General features: G+C 33.6%; 2 protein-coding genes and 1 long non-coding RNA gene across 4 annotated transcripts in view; 2 read left to right on the top strand and 1 right to left on the bottom strand.

The window, feature by feature from the left end:
- The window catches only part of LOC143205041 (uncharacterized), a 27,435-nt gene extending 3,132 nt beyond the window's left edge, over positions 1-24,303 (bottom strand). For both annotated transcript variants that reach the window (XR_013007721.1, XR_013007722.1), the window contains exons 1-2: positions 24,165-24,303; positions 13,182-13,245 (exon numbers count right to left, since the gene is read on the bottom strand). This is a non-coding gene — a long non-coding RNA (uncharacterized LOC143205041). The remainder of the gene's footprint in view (positions 1-13,181; positions 13,246-24,164) is intronic.
- Positions 15,811-19,159, top strand: LOC143205033 (uncharacterized). Its single transcript, XM_076418028.1, has 5 exons — positions 15,811-15,939; positions 17,784-17,949; positions 18,006-18,077; positions 18,697-18,848; positions 18,907-19,159. The coding sequence occupies exons 1-5, from the start codon at positions 15,853-15,855 to the stop codon at positions 19,090-19,092; spliced, it is 663 nt and encodes a 220-aa protein (XP_076274143.1). The 5' UTR covers positions 15,811-15,852; the 3' UTR covers positions 19,093-19,159.
- Positions 21,901-24,745, top strand: LOC143205028 (uncharacterized). The gene is made up of 5 exons (XM_076418020.1): positions 21,901-22,329; positions 22,380-22,588; positions 22,648-22,771; positions 23,738-23,959; positions 24,249-24,745. The coding sequence occupies exons 1-5, from the start codon at positions 22,053-22,055 to the stop codon at positions 24,524-24,526; spliced, it is 1,110 nt and encodes a 369-aa protein (XP_076274135.1). The 5' UTR covers positions 21,901-22,052; the 3' UTR covers positions 24,527-24,745.
- The last annotated feature ends 579 nt before the right edge of the window (positions 24,746-25,324 follow it).

The raw sequence follows: 25,324 nt of genomic DNA on the forward strand, positions 1-25,324 counted from the left end.
AGAAAATATTTCAGGAAATTGTGTAATCTAAACAAAACATCTCAAAACTAAGTATATTCAATATATTAATGAAAAACAAAAAATTCTGTAAAAATAACCTCATGAAATTGACAAAAATTCACTTTAAACACTAGAAAACCCGAAATTACTTTCTTGCCAACCCTACAGAACGTTTATTCGGGTTAAACGACATTTAAACTGTCATCAATAAAACGAACTTTTACGGCAACTCGTCTCCGACAACTTCCGAGTCATAAAAAGTCCACGCCAATTAGTTAAATTTATTTTCCGGGCATAATTTGCGGGGAGGGGAAACTGTCGTTCGGCCAATATGTCGGGCGCTGAAATTTGCATTACACATCGTGGCCACCACCCCCGGCACATACAAATTGGTTAAAATTTAAGGGTACGATGCCCCGAGGTCCTCTCCTTTCTCCCGAAATGAATTTTACGATCTGAAAATGTCAAGAGCGTCGTCATATTAGGATATAATGTCTTGTGCCGTAAACAGGAAACAATTTACGTCGAAAACGTCGAAATAACCGCCGAATATTATCAGTTTATGATATTTGCGGGATTCGTTTCAACGACGTCATCAAGAATCCCTTGAAATATTAATAAGAATTGAAGTATTAGGAAATAAGTGAGGTTAGGTTGTCATAAAAATGTTAATATCAATTTTATTCTTGACAATTACAATTAATAACTAAATATTGAGTTGTATATATATTTTAAAATATCAAGAAACAATGATAAGATATACGATTTATGTACTATTAATTGAATTAGTACTAGTTAAACTAGTTAAATTTTTGTAAAAACAATAAAGTGTCAAGAATGCCTTGAAAACTTAGTAAAAATCAAACTATTTACAGAATTCAGAAAAGTGAGGTTAAGTTCCCATATTAATACTGTTAAAAGAAGAAACTAAATAATCATATACATACCAGGAAATACATAAACAAACCGAAAACAACAGAAAAGTATAAAAAAGTACAAATACAACAGTAAAATTACATGCCAGGGACCATTTTATTAAAAAAAAAACCAAAACAAAAGAATCGCAACAAAACAAATGATAAAAGTTCAAATCAACACCCTTAATCTTGAAAAAACCTTCATCAAAACACTACTAACAAAGCATAGGCAATTAAGTATTATTATTACAACTGTCAATATTATTTTCAAAACTAAAATCTTTAAATAAAATATAGTTTTAATATTTAAATAATTTAAGTGAATTTCTCATATCAAAATAAAAAAAACATAACAACAAAAAACATCTAGAATGACTGGAAAAATGTTGCAATAACTGATCAACTAATAAAGAAATGAGGTTATGTTTCAGTCAAGAACGTGACTATCAATCGTGTGCCATAAACAATTTTATTAAACACAAATTAACCAAAACAAAAGATAACAACCAAATAAATGATAAACTTCCAAATCTGCACACTTATTTTTCAGAAAACTTTCATCAAAACAATAAAAAATAGATACCTAAACATTATTATCCTGATTCCCAATATTATTTTTGACTATAGGAATCTGTAAAATACAATTTTAGTAGTCATTATTTAAAAATAACTTTTAATCAAAATATCGAGAGAATATCAAAAATACCGGGAAAAATGTTATAATAATTGAACTACTAATAAAATAGTAAAGTCATGTTAGGGTAAAGAATGTCACTCTCAAATTTATGTGGCACGAATACTTTTATTACAGACAAGTTAAGTAAAACAAAAAATGGCAACAAAACAATTCATAAAATTACTAATAAAAAACAAACATTATGTTCTGGAAAGCAACGTCACTGTCAATTTTTTTGGCAAATAATAATATATAATATAGTATAATTTATAATATAAATTTTATAACATAATATGTAATATAACATAAAAATATCAAAGAAAATGAGATATGACAGACTTATAAAAAAACAATTAAAAGCTATAAATCGAAAATATTTCACCATATAATTCATATATTTCAACTGGTCTATTTTACTATATCAAGGATGCCTTGAAAGTTTCATCAATATTTAACCATTAGCAAATACAAAAAGTTAAATGTCACTGTCATTTTTGTTGGTAAATAGGAATGTGTAAAACACAGATACCAATTGATTAACGCCAGCTTTCAAGAATAGAATAATTGACAGTTTTGTCAAAACAATGGAAACAAAACAAGTCGCTGTTAATGACAGACTTATTAAAAGAAAACAATTAAAATCAGTAATTTTAAAACATACACCTAGTTTATTTCACAACATCAAAGATACCATAAAAGTTTCAATACGAAAGGTTAAGTGTCACTGTCATTTTTTTGACAAAGAGGAATCTGTAAAACACAGGTATCAATTATATAACGCCAGCTTTTAAGAGAAGAAGAAGTGACAGTTTTGTCAAAACAATTTACGTCGAAAAAACAATGAAATATTATTGTTCTCGGACATCCAGTTTAGTAGGACCTTTCCTCGGCTTTTCTCCTTTTTTCTAGCGCAACAAAGAACTATCAGAAACCGTCCAGCGTGAGATTTATGTTCCCTGGACAATAAAATTCCACCCGACACATAATTGAAAAAATATATACAACACACGCGGAACGTGCACGAGTATCGGCGATTTCTCAGACAGCCGCAAGATGTTGCGAATGATGGATCACCACGAATAACTCCGGATATATAAATGCCCGTAATTTATCCAGTAGTTTGTTAGCTTTTCTCGTTTAATTTCGACGTCCAGATACGGAACGACTAATCGAGGAACGATGGCCACCACGTTAGTTTCGCTTTTTCCGTCGGGTCTTGTTGGATGATTCGATATATTTTAGAGACTCGATCCAATATAGCGTTGATGTATCACTAGGGGGCGTAGAGGGAGATGTATTAGACGAGATGCATTATAAACGACGCGCGATTCCTCACGTTATCGTTCGTGATATCGTAATCCAGAGTGCCATGATATATTACCAGGAAATAATTTAAATAGAAAGGAATAAGTTAGGTTATGGTGTGATTACCTTTCAAAATAACAGTAATACGTACTAGCCAACATATAGTCCTTTCAATAAAACAGCACGTCTACTTTGCCGCACAAAATTTAAGTTTCCGTTTATTTTGTCTCTCTGACAACAAAATAATAATGTAAATAAAATATTTAAACAAAAATAACATTAGCAGTATGAGAAGTAAAGTGACAAAAGAAATGCTCCAAGTTTTAAAGGAATTTTTCGTTTTTATAAATTGAATTTGGCAAATTACGTTCGATGCTTTTGCTGTTTTCAATATATCTCCTGTCATTTCCTGTCAATTTAATGAAAATTACAGGAATTATGAAAAATTTAACGCCGAATCGAATGGTGGTATAATAATTTCTAATGAACGTTCAGTTTTTAAGTTATACAACGATAAGCGTATTTTCAAAAAATGAGTGGATTTCAGTTTATGTCACATATGTTAAAAACTATAAATTCTAAGGGAATTTAACATGGATTTTCGTTATTTTCACCCCAAAATACATGTATTCTGAGAGTTTTAGCTTTATCGGAGAGATGAAAAATTTTGGTACTTTTTCCATACATATAGTCGTGAAAATTTACGATTTTTTGCCATTTTCAATATTGTTGTTGTCATTTCCGTACAAGTAATTGCAAGTTAATGAAAATTACAGGAATTATGAAGAATTTAACGCCGAATCGAATGGTGGTATAATAATTTCTAATGAACGTTCAGTTTTTAAGTTATACAACGATAAGCGTATTTTCAAAAAATGAGTGGATTTCAGTTTATGTCACATATGTTAAAAACTATAAATTCTAAAGGAATTTAACATGGATTTTCGTTATTTTCACCCCAAAATACATGTATTCTGAGAGTTTTAGCTTTATCGGAGAGATGAAAAATTTTGGCACTTTTTCCATACATATAGTCGTGAAAATTTACGATTTTTTGCCATTTTCAATATTGTTGTTGTCATTTCCGTACAAGTAATTGCAAGTTAATGAAAATGACAGGAATTATGAAGAATTTTACACCGAATCGAATGGTGGTATAATAATTTCTAATTAACGTTCAGTTTTTAAGTTATACAACGATAAGCGTATTTTCAAAAAATGAGTGGATTTCAGTTTATGTCACATATGTTAAAAACTATAAATTCTAAAGGAATTTAACATGGATTTTCGTTATTTTCACCCCAAAATACATGTATTCTGAGAGTTTTAGCTTTATCGGAGAGATGAAAAATTTTGGCACTTTTTCCATACATATAGTCGTGAAAATTTACGATTTTTTGCCATTTTCAATATTGTTGTTGTCATTTCCGTACAAGTAATTGCAAGTTAATGAAAATTACAGGAATTATGAAGAATTTAACGCCGAATCGAATGGTGGTATAATAATTTCTCATGAACGTTCAGTTTTTAAGTTATACAACGATAAGCGTATTTTCAAAAAATGAGTGGATTTCAGTTTATGTCACATATGTTAAAAACTATAAATTCTAAAGGAATTTAACATGGATTTTCGTTATTTTCACCCCAAAATATATGTATTCTGAGAGTTTTAGCTTTATCGGAGAGATGAAAAATTTTGGCACTTTTTCCATACATATAGTCGTGAAAATTTACGATTTTTTGCCATTTTCAATATTATTGCTGTCATTTCCGTACAAGTAATTGCAAGTTAATGAAAATTACAGGAATTATGAAGAATTTAACGCCGAATCGAATGGTGGTATACTAATTTCTCATTAACGTTCAGTTTTTAAGTTATACAATGATAAGCGTATTTTCAATAAATGAGTGGATTTCTGTTTATGTCACATATGTTAAAAACTATAAATTCTAAGGGAATTTAACATGGATTTTCGTTATTTTCTCCCCAAAATACATGTATTTTGAGAGTTTTAGCTTTATCGGAGAGATGAAAAATTTTGGCACTTTTTCCATACATATAGTCGTGAAAATTTACGATTTTTTGCCATTTTCAATATTATTGCTGTCATTTCCGTACAAGTAATTGCAAGTTAATGAAAATTACAGGAATTATGAAGAATTTTACACCGAATCGAATGGTGGTATAATAATTTCTAATGAACGTTCAGTTTTTAAGTTATACAACGATAAGCGTATTTTCAAAAAATGAGTGGATTTCAGTTTATGTCACATATGTTAAAAACTATAAATTCTAAGGGAATTTAACATGGATTTTCGTTATTTTCTCCCCAAAATACATGTATTTTGAGAGTTTTAGCTTTATCGGAGAGATGAAAAATTTTGGCACTTTTTCCATACATATAGTCGTGAAAATTTACGATTTTTTGCCATTTTCAATATTGTTGTTGTCATTTCCGTACAAGTAATTGCAAGTTAATGAAAATTACAGGAATTATGAAGAATTTTACACCGAATCGAATGGTGGTATAATAATTTCTCATTAACGTTCAGTTTTTAAGTTATACAATGATAAGCGTATTTTCAATAAATGAGTGGATTTCTGTTTATGTCACATATGTTAAAAACTATAAATTCTAAGGGAATTTAACATGGATTTTCGTTATTTTCTCCCCAAAATACATGTATTTTGAGAGTTTTAGCTTTATCGGAGAGATGAAAAATTTTGGCACTTTTTCCATACATATAGTCGTGAAAATTTACGATTTTTTGCCATTTTCAATATTATTGCTGTCATTTCCGTACAAGTAATTGCAAGTTAATGAAAATTACAGGAATTATGAAGAATTTAACGCCGAATCGAATGGTGGTATAATAATTTCTCATTAACGTTCAGTTTTTAAGTTATACAATGATAAGCGTATTTTCAATAAATGAGTGGATTTCTGTTTATGTCACATATGTTAAAAACTATAAATTCTAAGGGAATTTAACATGGATTTTCGTTATTTTCTCCCCAAAATACATGTATTTTGAGAGTTTTAGCTTTATCGGAGAGATGAAAAATTTTGGCACTTTTTCCATACATATAGTCGTGAAAATTTACGATTTTTTGCCATTTTCAATATTATTGCTGTCATTTCCGTACAAGTAATTGCAAGTTAATGAAAATTACAGGAATTATGAAGAATTTTACACCGAATCGAATGGTGGTATAATAATTTCTAATGAACGTTCAGTTTTTAAGTTATACAACGATAAGCGTATTTTCAAAAAATGAGTGGATTTCAGTTTATGTCACATATGTTAAAAACTATAAATTCTAAAGGAATTTAACATGGATTTTCGTTATTTTCTCCCCAAAATACATGTATTTTGAGAGTTTTAGCTTTATCGGAGAGATGAAAAATTTTGGCACTTTTTCCATACATATAGTCGTGAAAATTTACGATTTTTTGCCATTTTCAATATTGTTGTTGTCATTTCCGTACAAGTAATTGCAAGTTAATGAAAATTACAGGAATTATGAAGAATTTTACACCGAATCGAATGGTGGTATAATAATTTCTAATGAACGTTCAGTTTTTAAGTTATACAACGATAAGCGTATTTTCAAAAAATGAGTGGATTTCAGTTTATGTCACATATGTTAAAAACTATACATTCTAAAGGAATTTAACATGGATTTTCGTTATTTTCACCCCAAAATACATGTATTCTGAGAGTTTTAGATTTATCGGAGAGATGAAAAATTTTGGCACTTTTTCCATACATATAGTCGTGAAAATTTACGATTTTTTGCCATTTTCAATATTGTTGTTGTCATTTCCGTACAAGTAATTGCAAGTTAATGAAAATTACAGGAATTATGAAGAATTTAACGCCGAATCGAATGGTGGTATAATAATTTCTAATGAACGTTCAGTTTTTAAGTTATACAACGATAAGCGTATTTTCAAAAAATGAGTGGATTTCAGTTTATGTCACATATGTTAAAAACTATAAATTCTAAAGGAATTTAACATGGATTTTCGTTATTTTCACCCCAAAATATATGTATTCTGAGAGTTTTAGCTTTATCGGAGAGATGAAAAATTTTGGCACTTTTTCCATACATATAGTCGTGAAAATTTACGATTTTTTGCCATTTTCAATATTGTTGTTGTCATTTCCGTACAAGTAATTGCAAGTTAATGAAAATTACAGGAATTATGAAGAATTTAACGCCGAATCGAATGGTGGTATAATAATTTCTCATTAACGTTCAGTTTTTAAGATATACAATGATAAGCGTATTTTCAAAAAATGAGTGGATTTCTGTTTATGTCACATATGTTAAAAACTATAAATTCTAAGGGAATTTAACATGGATTTTCGTTATTTTCTCCCCAAAATACATGTATTTTGAGAGTTTTAGCTTTATCGGAGAGATGAAAAATTTTGGCACTTTTTCCATACATATAGTCGTGAAAATTTACGATTTTTTGCCATTTTCAATATTATTGCTGTCATTTCCGTACAAGTAATTGCAAGTTAATGAAAATTACAGGAATTATGAAGAATTTTACACCGAATCGAATGGTGGTATAATAATTTCTAATGAACGTTCAGTTTTTAAGTTATACAACGATAAGCGTATTTTCAAAAAATGAGTGGATTTCAGTTTATGTTACATATGTTAGAAACTATAAATTCTAAGGGAATTTAACATGGATTTTCGTTATTTTCACCCCAAAATACATGTATTTTGAGAGTTTTAGCTTTATCGGAGAGATGAAAAATTTTGGCACTTTTTCCATACATATAGTCGTGAAAATTTACGATTTTTTGCCATTTTCAATATTGTTGTTGTCATTTCCGTACAAGTAATTGCAAGTTAATGAAAATGACAGGAATTATGAAGAATTTTACACCGAATCGAATGGTGGTATAATAATTTCTCATTAACGTTCAGTTTTTAAGTTATACAATGATAAGCGTATTTTCAATAAATGAGTGGATTTCTGTTTATGTCACATATGTTAAAAACTATAAATTCTAAGGGAATTTAACATGGATTTTCGTTATTTTCTCCCCAAAATACATGTATTTTGAGAGTTTTAGCTTTATCGGAGAGATGAAAAATTTTGGCACTTTTTCCATACATATAGTCGTGAAAATTTACGATTTTTTGCCATTTTCAATATTATTGCTGTCATTTCCGTACAAGTAATTGCAAGTTAATGAAAATTACAGGAATTATGAAGAATTTAACGCCGAATCGAATGGTGGTATAATAATTTCTCATTAACGTTCAGTTTTTAAGTTATACAATGATAAGCGTATTTTCAATAAATGAGTGGATTTCTGTTTATGTCACATATGTTAAAAACTATAAATTCTAAGGGAATTTAACATGGATTTTCGTTATTTTCTCCCCAAAATACATGTATTTTGAGAGTTTTAGCTTTATCGGAGAGATGAAAAATTTTGGCACTTTTTCCATACATATAGTCGTGAAAATTTACGATTTTTTGCCATTTTCAATATTATTGCTGTCATTTCCGTACAAGTAATTGCAAGTTAATGAAAATTACAGGAATTATGAAGAATTTTACACCGAATCGAATGGTGGTATAATAATTTCTAATGAACGTTCAGTTTTTAAGTTATACAACGATAAGCGTATTTTCAAAAAATGAGTGGATTTCAGTTTATGTCACATATGTTAAAAACTATAAATTCTAAAGGAATTTAACATGGATTTTCGTTATTTTCTCCCCAAAATACATGTATTTTGAGAGTTTTAGCTTTATCGGAGAGATGAAAAATTTTGGCACTTTTTCCATACATATAGTCGTGAAAATTTACGATTTTTTGCCATTTTCAATATTGTTGTTGTCATTTCCGTACAAGTAATTGCAAGTTAATGAAAATGACAGGAATTATGAAGAATTTTACACCGAATCGAATGGTGGTATAATAATTTCTAATGAACGTTCAGTTTTTAAGTTATACAACGATAAGCGTATTTTCAAAAAATGAGTGGATTTCAGTTTATGTCACATATGTTAAAAACTATAAATTCTAAAGGAATTTAACATGGATTTTCGTTATTTTCACCCCAAAATACATGTATTCTGAGAGTTTTAGCTTTATCGGAGAGATGAAAAATTTTGGCACTTTTTCCATACATATAGTCGTGAAAATTTACGATTTTTTGCCATTTTCAATATTGTTGTTGTCATTTCCGTACAAGTAATTGCAAGTTAATGAAAATTACAGGAATTATGAAGAATTTAACGCCGAATCGAATGGTGGTATAATAATTTCTAATGAACGTTCAGTTTTTAAGTTATACAACGATAAGCGTATTTTCAAAAAATGAGTGGATTTCAGTTTATGTCACATATCTTAAAAATTATAATATCTACAGTAATTTAACGTGGATTTTCGTTATTTTCACCCCAAAATACATGTATTCTGAGAGTTTTAGCTTTATCGGAGAGATGAAAAATTTTGGCACTTTTTCCATACATATAGTCGTGAAAATTTACGATTTTTTGCCATTTTCAATATTGTTGTTGTCATTTCCGTACAAGTAATTGCAAGTTAATGAAAATTACAGGAATTATGAAGAATTTAACGCCGAATCGAATGGTGGTATAATAATTTCTAATGAACGTTCAGTTTTTAAGTTATACAACGATAAGCGTATTTTCAAAAAATGAGTGGATTTCAGTTTATGTCACATATGTTAAAAACTATAAATTCTAAAGGAATTTAACATGGATTTTCGTTATTTTCACCCCAAAATACATGTATTCTGAGAGTTTTAGCTTTATCGGAGAGATGAAAAATTTTGGCACTTTTTCCATACATATAGTCGTGAAAATTTACGATTTTTTGCCATTTTCAATATTGTTGTTGTCATTTCCGTACAAGTAATTGCAAGTTAATGAAAATTACAGGAATTATGAAGAATTTAACGCCGAATCGAATGGTGGTATAATAATTTCTCATTAACGTTCAGTTTTTAAGATATACAATGATAAGCGTATTTTCAATAAATGAGTGGATTTCTGTTTATGTCACATATGTTAAAAACTATAAATTCTAAGGGAATTTAACATGGATTTTCGTTATTTTCACCCCAAAATACATGTATTCTGAGAGTTTTAGCTTTATCGGAGAGATGAAAAATTTTGGCACTTTTTCCATACATATAGTCGTGAAAATTTACGATTTTTTGCCATTTTCAATATTGTTGTTGTCATTTCCGTACAAGTAATTGCAAGTTAATGAAAATTACAGGAATTATGAAGAATTTAACGCCGAATCGAATGGTGGTATAATAATTTCTCATTAACGTTCAGTTTTTAAGATATACAATGATAAGCGTATTTTCAAAAAATGAGTGGATTTCTGTTTATGTCACATATGTTAAAAACTATAAATTCTAAGGGAATTTAACATGGATTTTCGTTATTTTCACCCCAAAATACATGTATTTTGAGAGTTTTAGCTTTATCGGAGAGATGAAAAATTTTGGCACTTTTTCCATACATATAGTCGTGAAAATTTACGATTTTTTGCCATTTTCAATATTGTTGTTGTCATTTCCGTACAAGTAATTGCAAGTTAATGAAAATTACAGGAATTATGAAGAATTTAACGCCGAATCGAATGGTGGTATAATAATTTCTCATTAACGTTCAGTTTTTAAGTTATACAACGATAAGCGTATTTTCAAAAAATGAGTGGATTTCAGTTTATGTTACATATGTTAGAAACTATAAATTCTAAGGGAATTTAACATGGATTTTCGTTATTTTCGCCCCAAAATACATATATTTTGAGAGTTTTAGCTTTATCCGAGAGATTCAAAATTTTAGCACTTTTTCCATACATATAGTCGTGAAAATTTACGATTTTTTGCCATTTTCAATATTTTTGCTGTCATTTCCGTACAAGTAATTGTAAGTTAATGAAAATTACAGGAATTATGAAAAATTTTGCAAGATACAAGATGTTATGAACTTAAATATGGAAATGACAGATGACATGTGGACTGGCACATCCACCATATACTAAAAATCACCAAATATCAGGCGCAAAAAAATAGGAAAAAAAATTACCGTCCCACTATTCCCGCACCTTATCGTATGGCGACACCCGCACGCCACCACCGGCAGCAATTCGGCGTCGAAACGGGCGGACGTTTCGATGGCCCCATAAAATTCCAGGCATTTACATTAAATGCAGTCGAAACCGCAAGTGGCGGCCATCGGGGCATAATTACGGAGGGCGGCTGCGGACCTTCACCCCCCTATCGCCCGCGGGGGCCGTCGTAATGGGCCAGGAATGGAACTATGTGTGGTCTGATGCGTCGCGATTAGTAGACGCGTCCATTCCGGCTAGATTAATGTGCGTGAGTTATGAACGCGGTTCGGATTATTATCATGTTCGCTAGATGGAGTGGGGGCCGAGAGAGGGCGGTTGGAAGACTAGTCGCAACCATCATGGATAATGGTATGCAGTGTTGCTGCGAAACAGACAACAAAAATGTCCTAATTGACATTATCACACATGTTGGTGGATCATCAAGAGCTAGAGACGATATTTTGAGTCGAGCAAAAAGTATTTTTTTAACAGAACAAGGGCGAATACCATGGATAAATGAACAAACATGTTTAAAAATCCCCGGCCTGATGTTTTTTAGTTAAGCTCAATCGTCAACTGCTGTCGGAGCATTAGTTTGTAAATTATAGCATTTTGGGTGAAGCAACTTTTGCTATTGTGAAAAAAATGGATAAAAAGGAATTTTCGCATGTTGATAAAATATTGTTTTTCGAACGGAAAAAATACAGTTGAAGCAAAAACTTGACTTGATGCCGAGTGTCCGGACACTGCCCCAGGAAAATCAACCATCAAGGATTGGTATGCTAAGTTTCGACGTGGTGAAGTGAGCACCGAAGACGGTGAACGCTGTGGACGCCCAAAAGAGCTTGTTACCGACGAAAACATTAAAGAAACCCACGAAATGATTTTGAATGACCGTAAATTGAAATTAAATGAAATAGCAGACACTCTGAAGATATCAACTCAACGAGTACATCATATCATTCGCGAATATTTAGGTATGAGAAAGCTCTGTGTAAAGTGGGTGCCGCGCAAACTCACTTTTGACCAAAAACAATGACGAGTTGATGATTCGAAGCAGTGTTTGAAGATGTTCAAGCGTAATAAACCCGAGTTTTTGCGTCGGTATGTGACAATGGATGAAACATTGCTCCATCATTTCAGTCCGAAGTCCAATTGACAGTCATCCGAGTGGACTGCACACGATGAACCCACTCCAAAGCGTGGGAAAACGCAACAGTCGGCTGGCAAGGTTATGGCGTCTGTATTTTGGGATGCGCATGGAATAATTTTCGATGACTTCCTTGAAAAAGAAAGGACTATCAACAGCGACTATTACATAGCGTTATTGGACCGTTTGAAGGACGAAATCGCCGAAAAGCGGCCGCATTTGAAGAAAAAGAAAGTGCTGCTTCACCAAGACAATGCACCGTCTCACAGGCCAGTGAAAACGATGACAAAAATCCATGAATTGGGCTTCGAATTACTTCCTCACCCACCGTATTTTCCAGATCTGGCCCCCAGCGACTATTTCCTGTTCTCAGATCTCAAAGGAATGCTCGCTGGGAAGAAATTTTCGTCGAATGAAGCGGTCATCGGCGAAACTGACGCCTATTTTGAAGCAAAGGACAAATCGTACTACAAAAATGGTATCGAAAAGTTGGAGGGTCGCTATAATCAATGTATCACGCTTGAAGGGAATTATGTTGAATAAAAAAAAACTAACTTTAGCTCGAAGACTCGGAAAAGCGATTTTACAGCACGGTATCGCGCCGTCTCATAAATCAAAACCGGCCAAGGAAGCCTTCAAAGCTCTTGGATGGGACATTTCACCACACCAGCCGTACACTCCAGACCTTGCCCCGCTCGACTATCAACTTTTTGTATCAATGGGACACGCGATTGCAGAGCATCGCACTATATTTGACGAAGTTGAAAAATGGCTTGATTAAAGGTTTTGCTCGAAGGACAGATAGTTTATTTTGGGATAAATCGCCTGAAAGATGGGTAAGACGCATAGAATCGAACGATCAACACAAAATGTTTCCATTTTCTTGAAAATTATGTAGTCCCATTTCGAAAAAATCGGCAAATAAAAATACAAAAAGCGATATTTTTCTTAAAATATCTTCTAAAATTAATAGAATGAATTCAAAACCTACCTGCATGTAAAGGCTGGACGTCGAGGACCTCCTCGCCCTCCTGAACTGTATGAAACTCGACATCCTGCAAAATAAAAAGCCATCGTTAACGTCCAGGTTACCGAGAACGGGCAAAACAACAAGGAAGATGATCGTTATCCCCGACCCCTGAAGCAATAACGTCTCCCCCCGCCCACATGGAGGAAAATCAGGTCCAAATGTTCAAAAAAAAATAAGCGTTTGGAATCAAATTTTCACCCCCCTCGGTCGTTCTCTTCGCAGTAGTCCTAAATAGTGACGACCATATACGCGTGGAATATAACGCTTGAGGGGGGCCTCGGGGACGATACGCGCGGGCAATGAAAGAAAAAGCCATCATGCCCGGGGGGGATTCGGAGTCGTATCAGAATACGCGCGACGCTTTTAAGGCCCGTACTCTTTTTCCTGACAGTTTCGGGTTTCTGGAATGATGAATATTAATGCCATGTATATAAAGAGGAAATACAAACGCGCAGAGAAAAACCGAAGAGCTTTTTGTTCCATCGAGGACCAAAATTCGTTTCAAATTACCTTCATCTTCTATAATCTGGTCATTCCACGAGAAATCTCATATCAAACTGTCAATTAATTCTTAATTCGCGAGATTTAATGAGATAAAACTAAGAAAAACAGCAATCCGTCATGATAATTGGATGGCAACGAAGAGTTTCTAATAGCAGATTGATTTTTGACTTATTAAAAAAATAGTTAGCCATGGGATGAGAATTCATCCAAGACAAACAGCTCTAATTTATCGCGATTTTGGTAATCGATGCTGAAAAAGACTTTTGTTCGTCAGAATGTAGATATTTTAACATATTCATTCAAATATCAATTAATAATATTTTCAAATTATATTTAGAAAAAATGTATACACATATATGCTTGAAAAAATTCAGTTCCTAATACAAAATTGTTATTTAACTTATTAAAAAAATAGGTAACCAGGGAATAAGGGTTTATCCAAGACAAACAGCTCTAGTTTACTAAGCAGTAAATTCAGTTTAATAAAACAAAACTAACATACGCGGCAATCCGCCATGATAATTGAACGACACTGAGAAGCTTCTGATATCATATTGATTTCTGACTTCTCAAAAATAAAGCTAGACATGGAATGAGGCTTTATCTAAGACAACCGGCTCTAATTTACCAATTTTCCTAATATACATTTTGATAACTTAACCTAATATAACTTTTAATTGACTAAACAAATAACTGCCTGCATATCTAGAATCTTCTATAGGCTGTAACCTTGACTATGCGCTATAGTATGCCTTCCTTGAATAAAAATTACTAAATATAATCCATTCAAAGTTTTTTTAGTAATTTAGTCGAAACATTGCAATGTTGCCGCATAAACTCTGAGTTTTAGTTCAGTTTGGCTTTGACATACGTAGTAATCTATTATGAAAACCGATATTACTGTGGAGTTTATAGCAACCATGCTTCATCGATTTCAACATGTCAATAGTGATTTCGATATTTTAGTAGTTAGAGTAGTGATTTTGACACCGAAGACAAAGAGCGTTCTGGACGACCAAAAACGTAGTAACATGTATTTGAAGTAAAACTCAAGAAGAATACACGAAATTGTCAGGAGTAACGCAAGAAACTATTTCCAATCGCTTGGAGGACATAAGAATAATCCAATAGCTTGGATATTTGCTTTGGTAGCTTGATCATGTCTGAAATACTGCCTCAACGGCAGCATTTCAGCAAAATCGAATAAGTTTTTTGCATCGTATGGCTAATGGTGACGAAAGGTATCCATTACGAAAATTTAAAGCAAAAAAATGACAACATCCATGGCTCCAAGCTAAGATTCTGTATTTAGTGGGATCAGCTTGATATGGTATAATTAATGCATTTAAGTCTAACACTACACGAAAAACATCCGGAATACGAGCACAGACATGACAATATTATTCTTCATCGAGACAACGCTCAACCACATATTGCAAAACCGGTGAAAACATACTTAGAAATATTAAAATGGAAAGTGCTACCCGACATATGCTCCAGACCATGCCCCTTCTGATTATTACTTGCAACGACATATGTGCCCTATCTGTGCAGCAGCAAAAATGGGTCAACTCGTGGGAATTCTCCAAAGATACATCGTTCATCGAGATGGAATCCGTAAACTGCCTGAAAGACAATAGACAATGGACAATATTTTGAATAAAATACATTGTAGCGATTTTTCACAATAAAGCTTCAAATAAAAAAAAACTCTACAAGTCCTAGATATAACTCCACATTCACGGAAACCGACTTGAAGAAACCGAAATTAACAAAAAAAAAACAACGACACGATAAAAAAAAAAGAAACAGAGGGCCACTTATCCCGAGAGAAGAGTCCCACCCTCTCGTCGCTTTCCCAAAATCGTCGCACGGCCGAACGGAAAATGACTCTTAAACTGGCAAAGAACGGGAAAATTGGCCGCAAATAAGCTGGAAGGCCTCGGTATCACGCCTCGTTGCCGATATATAATAGAAAAAAATGCCGCCGTACAAAGAACGAGCGACGATCTAGCAGGAAAAGTGGAGGACAATAAAATCGTCGAAAGATTTGCACATCCAGGTCATATAAAACTGAAACGTTTCGGGGGACAATTATTACTGGTCATTAGTTACTCGGAAGCACACCATGAAGCATCTAAACGGTATACGAGTGCTTGTTGTTGTTATTGTTATTAGTGAGTCGTACGCCATATCTAACACAGTGGAGAAGAAGGTAAATATCATAAACCGTAAGCTATTTTATAGTTATTTCAAATCTAAACACTATACAAGAGAAAACTTAGCAATAATTGTCAATATCTCAGCAAATGTCAGTCAGTGCTTTTACCACTGTTGTTGCTATTGAATCGTTCGCCATCCTTGACACAGTGAAGAAGTTAAATAGCATAAACCGTAAGCTATTTTATAGTTATTTCAAATCTAAACACTATACAAGAGAAAACTTAGCAATAATTGTCAATATCTCAGCAAATGTCAGTCAGTGCTTTTACCATTGTTGTTGCTATTGAATCGTTCGCCATCCTTAACACAGTGAAGAAGTTAAATAGCATAAACCCTAAGCTATTTTATAGTTATTTCAAATCTAAACACTATACAAGAGAAAACTTAGCAATAATTGTCAATATCTCAGCAAATGTCAGTCAGTGCTTTTACCACTGTTGTTGCTATTGAATCGTTCGCCATCCTTGACACAGTGAAGAAGTTAAATAGCATAAACCGTAAGCTATTTTATAGTTATTTCAAATCTAAACACTATACAAGAGAAAATTTAGCAATAATTTTCAAAATCTCAGCAAATGTCAGTCAGTGCTTTTACCATTGTTGTTGCTATTGAATCGTTCGCCATCCTTAACACAGTGAAGAAGTTAAATAGCATAAACCCTAAGCTATTTTATAGTTATTTCAAATCTAAACACTATACAAGAGAAAATTTAGCAATAATTTTCAATATCTCAGCAAATGTCAGTCAGTTCTTTTAACAATATTGTTGTTAATGAATCGTTCGGCATCCTTAATACAGTGAAGAAGTTAAATACCATAAACCGTAAGCTATTTTAAAGTTATTTCAAATCTAAACACTATACAAGAGAAAATTTAGCAATAATTTTCAAAATCTCAGCAAATGTCAGTCAGTGCTTTTACCATTGTTGTTGCTATTGAATCGTTCGCCATCCTTAACACAGTGAAGAAGTTAAATAGCATAAACCGTAAGCTATTTTATAGTTATTTCAAATCTAAACACTATACAAGAGAAAACTTAGCAATAATTGTCAATATCTCAGCAAATGTCAGTCAGTGCTTTTACCATTTTTGTTGCTAATGAATCGTTCGCCATCCTTGACACAGTGAAGAAGTTAAATAGCATAAACCGTAAGCTATTTTATAGTTATTTCAAATCTAAACACTATACAAGAGAAAACTTAGCAATAATTGTCAATATTTCAGCAAATGTCAGTCAGTTCTTTTAACAATATTGTTGTTAATGAATCGTTCGGCATCCTTAATACAGTGAAGAAGTTAAATACCATAAACCGTAAGCTATTTTATAGTTATTTCTAAACACTATACAAAAGAAAACTTAGCGATATATTTCAATGTCACTGCAAACTTCAATGTTTTTACCATTGTTGCTGCTAATGAATCAAACTTCATCTCTGTCACGGCGAAGAAGAAGCTAAATATCATAAACCGTAAACTATATTTTGGTTATTTAAAATCTAAACGCTAGAAAATGGAAAACTAGCAATCACTGTTAGTGCCACTCCAAAGGTCAGTCAATTTTTTACTATTGTTGTTGAAAATATATCGTACATGAAGTATAACACAATGTGGAAGAAGATAAACATCTTTCACCGTAAACTATAGTATATCCAAAGACATACGTTTACTGTATTGCCTGTCGAAATTTGTAAATTCGTTTAAAAATCAGACAATATTTTCCTTCTCATTTTATTCTAGTTAAAAAGAGACACAATGATGGTCGATTAGTTCGAACACGTAAACAAATGAGCCTGTCAAAGACAATTTACTGAGAAAGACAATTTGTTCATTATTTAGGCATTACTTAGCGACAAGGACAAAAGAGGAGCCACAATCAAACAAGACCCGTCGCCGGACAATGGCGAGAAGACGGCCGAAAGCAGAAGACGCCATCTTTGGAATAGAGGAGGCTCGAGTAACCGATACTATAGCGAGAGTCGACCTGGTCCCCCTTACCCTTCTGGTACGTTCAGAAAACCCGCTATAAAATGTTTACGACATCGGAATTCATATTTGTAGGTTATGGTTCTGGTGAAGGTTACGACAGTTATGGATATATCGCTTCTGGTCCGAGCAGTTTTGGACATTCTGGTGGGTAATGTTAGAATGTAAGAATATTATAATTTATTAACCGTGGAAAACTTATCATGGATATAAATATTACCAGTTACCATTACACATCCAAAAAATCACTGAATAGTGTAATTGAACTGTTCAATTACAAATTTATTGACAATCGGTTGGAAAGGTTATTTCGGATGTGCGTGGTGTAATATTCATCGAATATTTTTAGAAGAGAAATATCATGAACAGTGAATATTATATAATGTTATTGGAGGCATAAGGCAGAGAAAAAAATGTTGTTTCATCAAGATAACGCACCGTATCACAAGTCAATCAAAACATTGGCAGAACTACATGAATTGAACGTCGATTTGCTCTCACATCCACCGTATTCGTCAGATTTGGCTCCCAGCGACTACTGGTTGTTCGCGGGCTTCAAAATATCCTTACCGGCAAGAAATTTCGCTCGAATGAAGAGCTCATCGCTGGAACCGAGGCCTATTTTGAGGCGAAAGATAAATCGTTGTACAAAAGTGGTATTGAAATGTTTGAGCGGCGCTGTATTGATTGCGTGGCTCTCAAAGGAGATTACGTTGATGAATATAGCCAATTTTGAACAAAAAATCATCATTTATTTTTTTCACAGATAACTACGACGACAGATACGAATCCCACATCGACAAATATAGACCGAACGTCTACGGGCCCAGCTATGGATATCCCTACGAATCACCGACCGGCTACATAGAACCCCACTACGTCCAAGAACTGGGCGAACATGAAAGCGGACTCCATAAGGTAACGAAAAAGCCCGACCACCAAATACACCCAGACGAATTCACACCAAAAACTCTAGGTCTTCGCCCTGAAGAAAATCCTAATCCCCCTGGCCGGCCTGGCGATACTCGGCGCCGCAGCCATCACCTCCTCCAACCCGGTGCTGCTCCAGCTGGGGGTGGTCAACGGAAGGAGAAGGAAAAGATCGCTCCCCGGAGTTTATCCCACCAATTACCTGCTTAAGCCCATCGAAAAACGTCTATGAACCGTATTTATTATATAAGCGTTGATAGTATATAGATTTCTGAATCAATTACATCATTTAAATTGAATGGGATATTATTTACTTAATCAGGAGGACTAGATAACGAAATAATCCGCGAGATGAATATCAGCTGTACTCGATGGCCTGTTCTAATACGTCAGATAAGTAAAATTAGATCTAAAAAATATTCCACCAAAGATGTATCAATATTCCAAACACGCTGTCACACAAAACGGTTACTATAGTAACGCCAGAAAAAATATTTAATTGAAACCCAATTGTTTCCTTTAAAAAAACAACATTCACAGCAGGATGTGAAACGAGGAGTGAAATTACTGGCCAAATTATCGTACACCTGAGCTTTATTATTGTGTTTGTTTTCGTTATCTCACGCCGGGAACAAATTAGTTTTGATAAATCGGTTAAATTAGTGCAAAAAACGGACGTATTTCAGTTTTTTACGCCGATATTGTGTTCAAAACGGTTGTTTGGGTCTTTTTCAAAAATCAAGATAGCCGTGAGTGTTACGAATCGCGTTAGTCCTTGAAGTGTCATTCAAATGCTTCATCATGCCTAACGTATTAAAAAACGAAGGGAGATTAAAAAATATAGTAAATAAAGCTGTAAGGAAACAACGGGATCCAAAGTATCGTACAGTCTTTCCAAAAAAAAAAACGGCCAATGAAGGTCATCAAAATTTATAATGCAACGTTGCCGCATCAAATTTAAGTTTAAAGTTTATGTTTATTTTGACTGTGACAACAAAATGCCTATGTAAGTAAAATAATTAAACAAAAATAACGTTATAAAATATAATTTATTTGAACATTATACTACATCTAATGCATATTTATTGAAGGATTTAAACTACAGTTAATAAAACAGCCACTATAGTTTGTAGGTTAAAGTTGTTTTATTATATTTACATTTACATCATTACATTACAATCGAACTTCATAGACCGATTTGGTTACATGTTCGGACAGAATTCATTATGTCTCTTTTTAACTAGAGTAAAACTGATTAGTAGAATGAGAAAGAAAAATACTAGGGATTTTTTTATAAAGCGAATTTCGCAATACTATTTAAACTATAACTAAAATAATACTTTTTCAATCAAGCCATAGTATAGTGCGTTTTAGAGGAAACAGTCCACAGAATAATCTAAACATAACTATGGCGTCATTTGATTGCTCAGTCAAAAGTTATTCAGAAAGGAGTAATGTTAATAGTGATGATCATTAGCGAATTGTGCTTTCTGGGCGTATTAAAACTTGTCAAACCATCAATTCCACCGTATACTGTCGACAGTGACAATGAAGTAGGCCATCAAAAACTATCAAAATTAATCAATAGGAAAGCAATCAATCAATAGAAATTTTTGAAGATCAGCTGTTTCAGACTTTTGTCCCAGAAATCTCTGAAGTTCTACAATACCAGAATTGTAATTTTACCAAAAATGTGACACAAGTTTAGCCGTCAAAACGGCATATATATAATTGATAGGTATTTGAAATTTATATGAATAAAATCTCTTTGAAAAACACTAAAAAACAAAATTACTTTTTACTATCCGTTGTGTTAAGAAACGGAGAATAATTAGAGCCTAATAAATGAAGTAGAATCCGAGGAACCACACCGGCCTTTTGTACATTTTTTGTACTGTTCATATTTTGATTATACATAGTAGGCAGTAATGGATAAATCATCGATTTGCGAATATCGTGAAAAAAGTTACTATAACACTTTTAATATGATCAGACATATGACATATTAACGTCCTTATATAAAAATATGATGCAAAACTAACTACTAAAATTCTAATAGAGGCTATATTGGATGAAACTCGAGATGATTTAAACAGTGGCGATTTGGGAAAACTAGATTTATTGACTCATAAAGATTCATATAATCCACAGGTACAAAGCATTAAAATGACGCTACGACTGTTGAAGCATGGGTAAATGTGGTCAAAAATACAGGATGTGTGTTGTTACATAAACCCCAATCTTAGTATCTGGATACCTACCCTAGTTTAAAGAAAGAAGAATTCATGTTAATCATAATAAATGAAGGATAATATGAAACTAAAAGAATATAGCATTGGAATTGCATTCCTTGCTTTTGTTGAGTCTCATTGAACTGAAACTTGCAGGAAGTGGCAACGTTGCGAATTTAAATTCTTATGCGTACGCCATGATGGGTCCAGAATTAGACTTGCGTAAATTACGGGGTCAACCAATCGAAAACAATGTTAAATTCCAATTAAAGCTAACCAAATTTGCAGATTATTTTCCTTCCAAGAAATAATTATTGCTGTTGAAATAATTGTTTAGTTCATTATATATATATAGGTACACCTATTAATCGTTTCTTTTATTAAACGTTTATTATTTAAATAATAATGACACCTGCGTGTTTTTTAGATCGATATGAGCAATAACCGAAAAATATTTGTTTTGTAGGAAAAGAATGGTAATAAAGAGATTACAAGGTAGACTTCTGCAATAACATCGCGAAAAAAATTCCAGCTGCAACACGTGTAAAAAAAATATTCATTTTTGTATTATGTTCCTACAACTTGTGCAAACAAAACTCGATGAAAAGAAATATATATAATCCGCAATGAGCTAGGGGGGATATATTTCGTAATTCGAAAAGAAAACACTAACGTATCCATTAAACCGCGGTTACGTATTGCACGACATTGACACAATAATTAATAGTTATGCTGCATCAACATTTTCATACCGATATAAATTCGAAACGATATTTATTTTTTTATTAATAAAAATACGGTGAATGCGATAAAATCCGAGTTTCCGAAATACTCGACGAGCCACAATTACGTTCGTCAACTCGCCACTCAAACGTGATTTTGCCATTGTATCGGATACATTGACGCGTATCAGTTATATAAAATCCAAATTCCCAGTCAGTCGTTTTCATCTGTCGTCGATATGTCGATAGTTTTGCTGCTGATTTTGTGTTTGGGTCACGCGTTAGCGTCCGATTCCTGCGTGGTGACCGAATACGACGATGTGGAGACCGCCACGGCTTCCTGCCAGGACCTTATCATAAATAACCTGCAGGTTCCCGCTGGCGTCACCCTGGAACTGAGCCTGCGAGACGGAGCGACGCTGACCTTTGTTGGAAACACCACGTTCGGGTTTGAAAATTGGAGTGGGCCATTGATGAAGGTAGCTGGAGACGATATTACCATCCGGGGAGAACCAGGTAAGGTTACTGTTGAATAATCGTCGGTTTTTATCGACTGATAAACCCAGGACACGTCCTGAACGGACTGGGGGAACTCTACTGGGACGGGCTGGGTAGTTGGGGCACCCTGAAGCCTAGGTTCATGTGGATCGAGGTGAGCAACGCCGTCTTCCGCGATATCCACATCTACCACGCTCCTATGCACGCCATCCACCTGACCAACTCCACCAACGTGGTCTTCACCGACTTCCTCATCGATAACGCCGATGGAGCCATCGTAAGTTCTGTCGTAACGGTCGGTAAAACCTCCGGAATACCTCACGCAACAAATTGCAGGGCGTCGCTCCGTATAACCACGAGGGTCACAACACGGACGGCTTCGGAGTGGAGTTATCCCACAATATCACCATCAAGAATTCGAAAATCTACAATCAGGATGATTGCGTAGCGTTGAACTCAGGTACAAAGAGATTTTTTTTTATCAGCATGTTCAACTACAAAAACCTTGACAAATACTAAAAATGTATATCTAAAACCGATATTTTAATGGTCAAAAGTCACAAGGCACATTTTCGTTCAAATAAAAGTCAATCAAAGTTCTGCCATTCTAAAAAACATGAAGGCACAAAAGGAATACATGTCACATCATAATTTTTGAGATAGAAATGCTAGTATAGCACTACAAATCTGGTAATACCAATAACTAGGGTAATTTTCATCAAAAAACGATTAATAGAGTACAAGAACACACTATGTCCATCATTGTCCATGATTGCCAATTTGGAAAAGCTAAACCTAGCCCTAAAATCTAAGGCACTGAATCACGCAAGGTCATTTCATGGAAGAAACATTCAAAAATATATCAGCCATAACACTTGAACATCAATAAACAAATATATTCCAAGAAAACAACCAATTATCCTAAGAAACATATCAATTTATATTTGAAAATAATTTTGGACTGTATTTCTGACTTGAACACAAAGTCTCTCGAAATTAAACCCGAAGAATGGTTCTAAGTCATTCAGATAATATTAAAAACTAAAGTACATTATACAAAATGAATAATATTTAATAACTAAAATGGACAAATGACCTGCACCCTTTTTAACATCGATGAACTGTCAACGACCAAGTCATATTATTTTGCTAATCAAAAAAATAAGGATTAATTCCTCCAAAGCTAGTATAATTCTTCTTGAGCTTCTAATGTTGATCACTCAAAACTTTTACTGCTCTTTAGTGAATCTTATTTCAGAGAAAAAATATATGAATAAAATACTATTATGTTAAAAAAAACATTATTTGCTTGTATTTTATTACTTTATACATTTTTTCTTACTTCATGGCCTTTGTGCCATTACTTATAATCCTAACACAAAAGAAACCGAATATACGAAATTTATTAACGCTATCTGTCCGATAGGTTCGAATATTTTGGTCTCCAATCTCCTATGTCATGGAAGCCACGGCCTGAGTCTATCGGTCGGCTTCAGTAACGACTCATTCGAAACAAACACCCTCACGGACGTGGTCATAGAAGACTCAATCATCATAGACGCAATGGACGGAATCCACATCAAGACCCACATAGACGCCGGCGAGGGGATCATCAAAAACGTCACCTACCGCAACATATTCATGATCGGTAATAGCCGTTAACAAAACCCCTTATCCCGAAAACATTTTCCATGGTCTACGTCACAGATTGCGGTCAAATATCCTCTTAAAACTGAACATTAAGTACCGATGAACAGAAAACAAGATATATACGTCAAGAAATGCCAAATACTATTTTCAAAAAATGCTTATTACTTTTTCACTCCAATAATATAATAAAAAATTAAGATTACCTTGCCATATACGGTGAACAACCCACTGTAAAAAATCACTTCACGTAAAAGTTAGAAAAATAACCACCGGTCGGTTTTTTTTAGGCAGCTATGAAAAAGGAATAGCCATAGAACAAAACTACACCAACACTCTGTCTCCAGGCAACGGCGCCGAGCCGAGAAACAACATACCGATCCAGGATTTGGTCTTCGATAACATACGCGGTACCGTACTCAACACCTCCGTCCCGTACTACATCGTTTGCGCGAAAGACGGTTGTCTCAACTGGAAATGGTCCGATATCAATGTCTACGGCCTACTGGATAGTGCCTGTGTCAACTATCACCCCGATGTCATAGATTGCGTCGACTACGACCGTTAAATGCAATCAAGTCAGCCGTGCGTTTTTTGCGTGTCCGTACCTGACGACGACCGATGGAAATTATCCTCGGAATATAAACAAAATATTTATGTTTGTCGTAACTTCATGTTTCATTGGTCGGAAAAAAAGGGTTCAACGAGGATTAAAATTTAATAAACTGTAATAAAATTGTAATTTGATAGTGTGTTTGGATTTAAAATAAATATAAAGTTAAAATAAGACGGATAAAATTTGTTGACACCTAAAAAAACATAAAATTGACCAATCGTCAACAAATTAAAAATACATTCGTTTACAACGCTCTGTTTACGTTTAGAGTTCTCATGAAACTATCCATCCCACGATTTCCTGATAGATATGCATTTATTTATACAGGCCAATGCACTTGTTTTACTTTCAAGTCGCAGTGGCTCTATAAAACTAATGTATTAGCCCGAGTATTTTTAAATTTCAGCGTAAAGTACCGACGATCGAATGTGAACGACCTATAAATTAAACCTCGCTTTACGCGAGTTAATTACTATTATGAAATAATGTCGACCATACAAGGTATTTATTCCAATTTCACAAAACAAAAAATAAGTCACCTGTTTATCTGTCAGTTATGACACTGTGCTATTGCCAAATTGTCACTGCATCACTTCGACGCACTCGAATAACAAAAACGCATCGAAATGTCAGTACAGTCGTAAATTACCGAAATGTGTCGCGTGTTATTCGCCGATCTTTATTAACTGTTGATAACCGGAAAACTCTCGCCGCAAGTACGGCCGTTTTATTGAGAAGACTCGCTAGACT

Source organism: Rhynchophorus ferrugineus, unplaced genomic scaffold (genome assembly GCF_030347505.1).
Source record: "Rhynchophorus ferrugineus isolate W39M unplaced genomic scaffold, kcgeb_rfMv2 rfM11, whole genome shotgun sequence".
Classification (NCBI taxonomy): domain Eukaryota; kingdom Metazoa; phylum Arthropoda; class Insecta; order Coleoptera; family Curculionidae; genus Rhynchophorus; species Rhynchophorus ferrugineus.

Coding starts and splice junctions, on each gene's coding strand:
- LOC143205033 (XM_076418028.1), top strand. CDS start 15,853: ATGAAGCATCTAAACGGTATACGAGTGCTTGTTGTTGTTATTGTTATT. Junction 15,940..17,783: donor CTAACACAGTGGAGAAGAAG/GTAAATATCATA, acceptor TTCATTATTTAG/GCATTACTTAGCGACAAGGA. Junction 17,950..18,005: donor TGGTCCCCCTTACCCTTCTG/GTACGTTCAGAA, acceptor TCATATTTGTAG/GTTATGGTTCTGGTGAAGGT.
- LOC143205028 (XM_076418020.1), top strand. CDS start 22,053: ATGTCGATAGTTTTGCTGCTGATTTTGTGTTTGGGTCACGCGTTAGCG. Junction 22,589..22,647: donor ATAACGCCGATGGAGCCATC/GTAAGTTCTGTC, acceptor AACAAATTGCAG/GGCGTCGCTCCGTATAACCA. Junction 22,772..23,737: donor TTGCGTAGCGTTGAACTCAG/GTACAAAGAGAT, acceptor TCTGTCCGATAG/GTTCGAATATTTTGGTCTCC.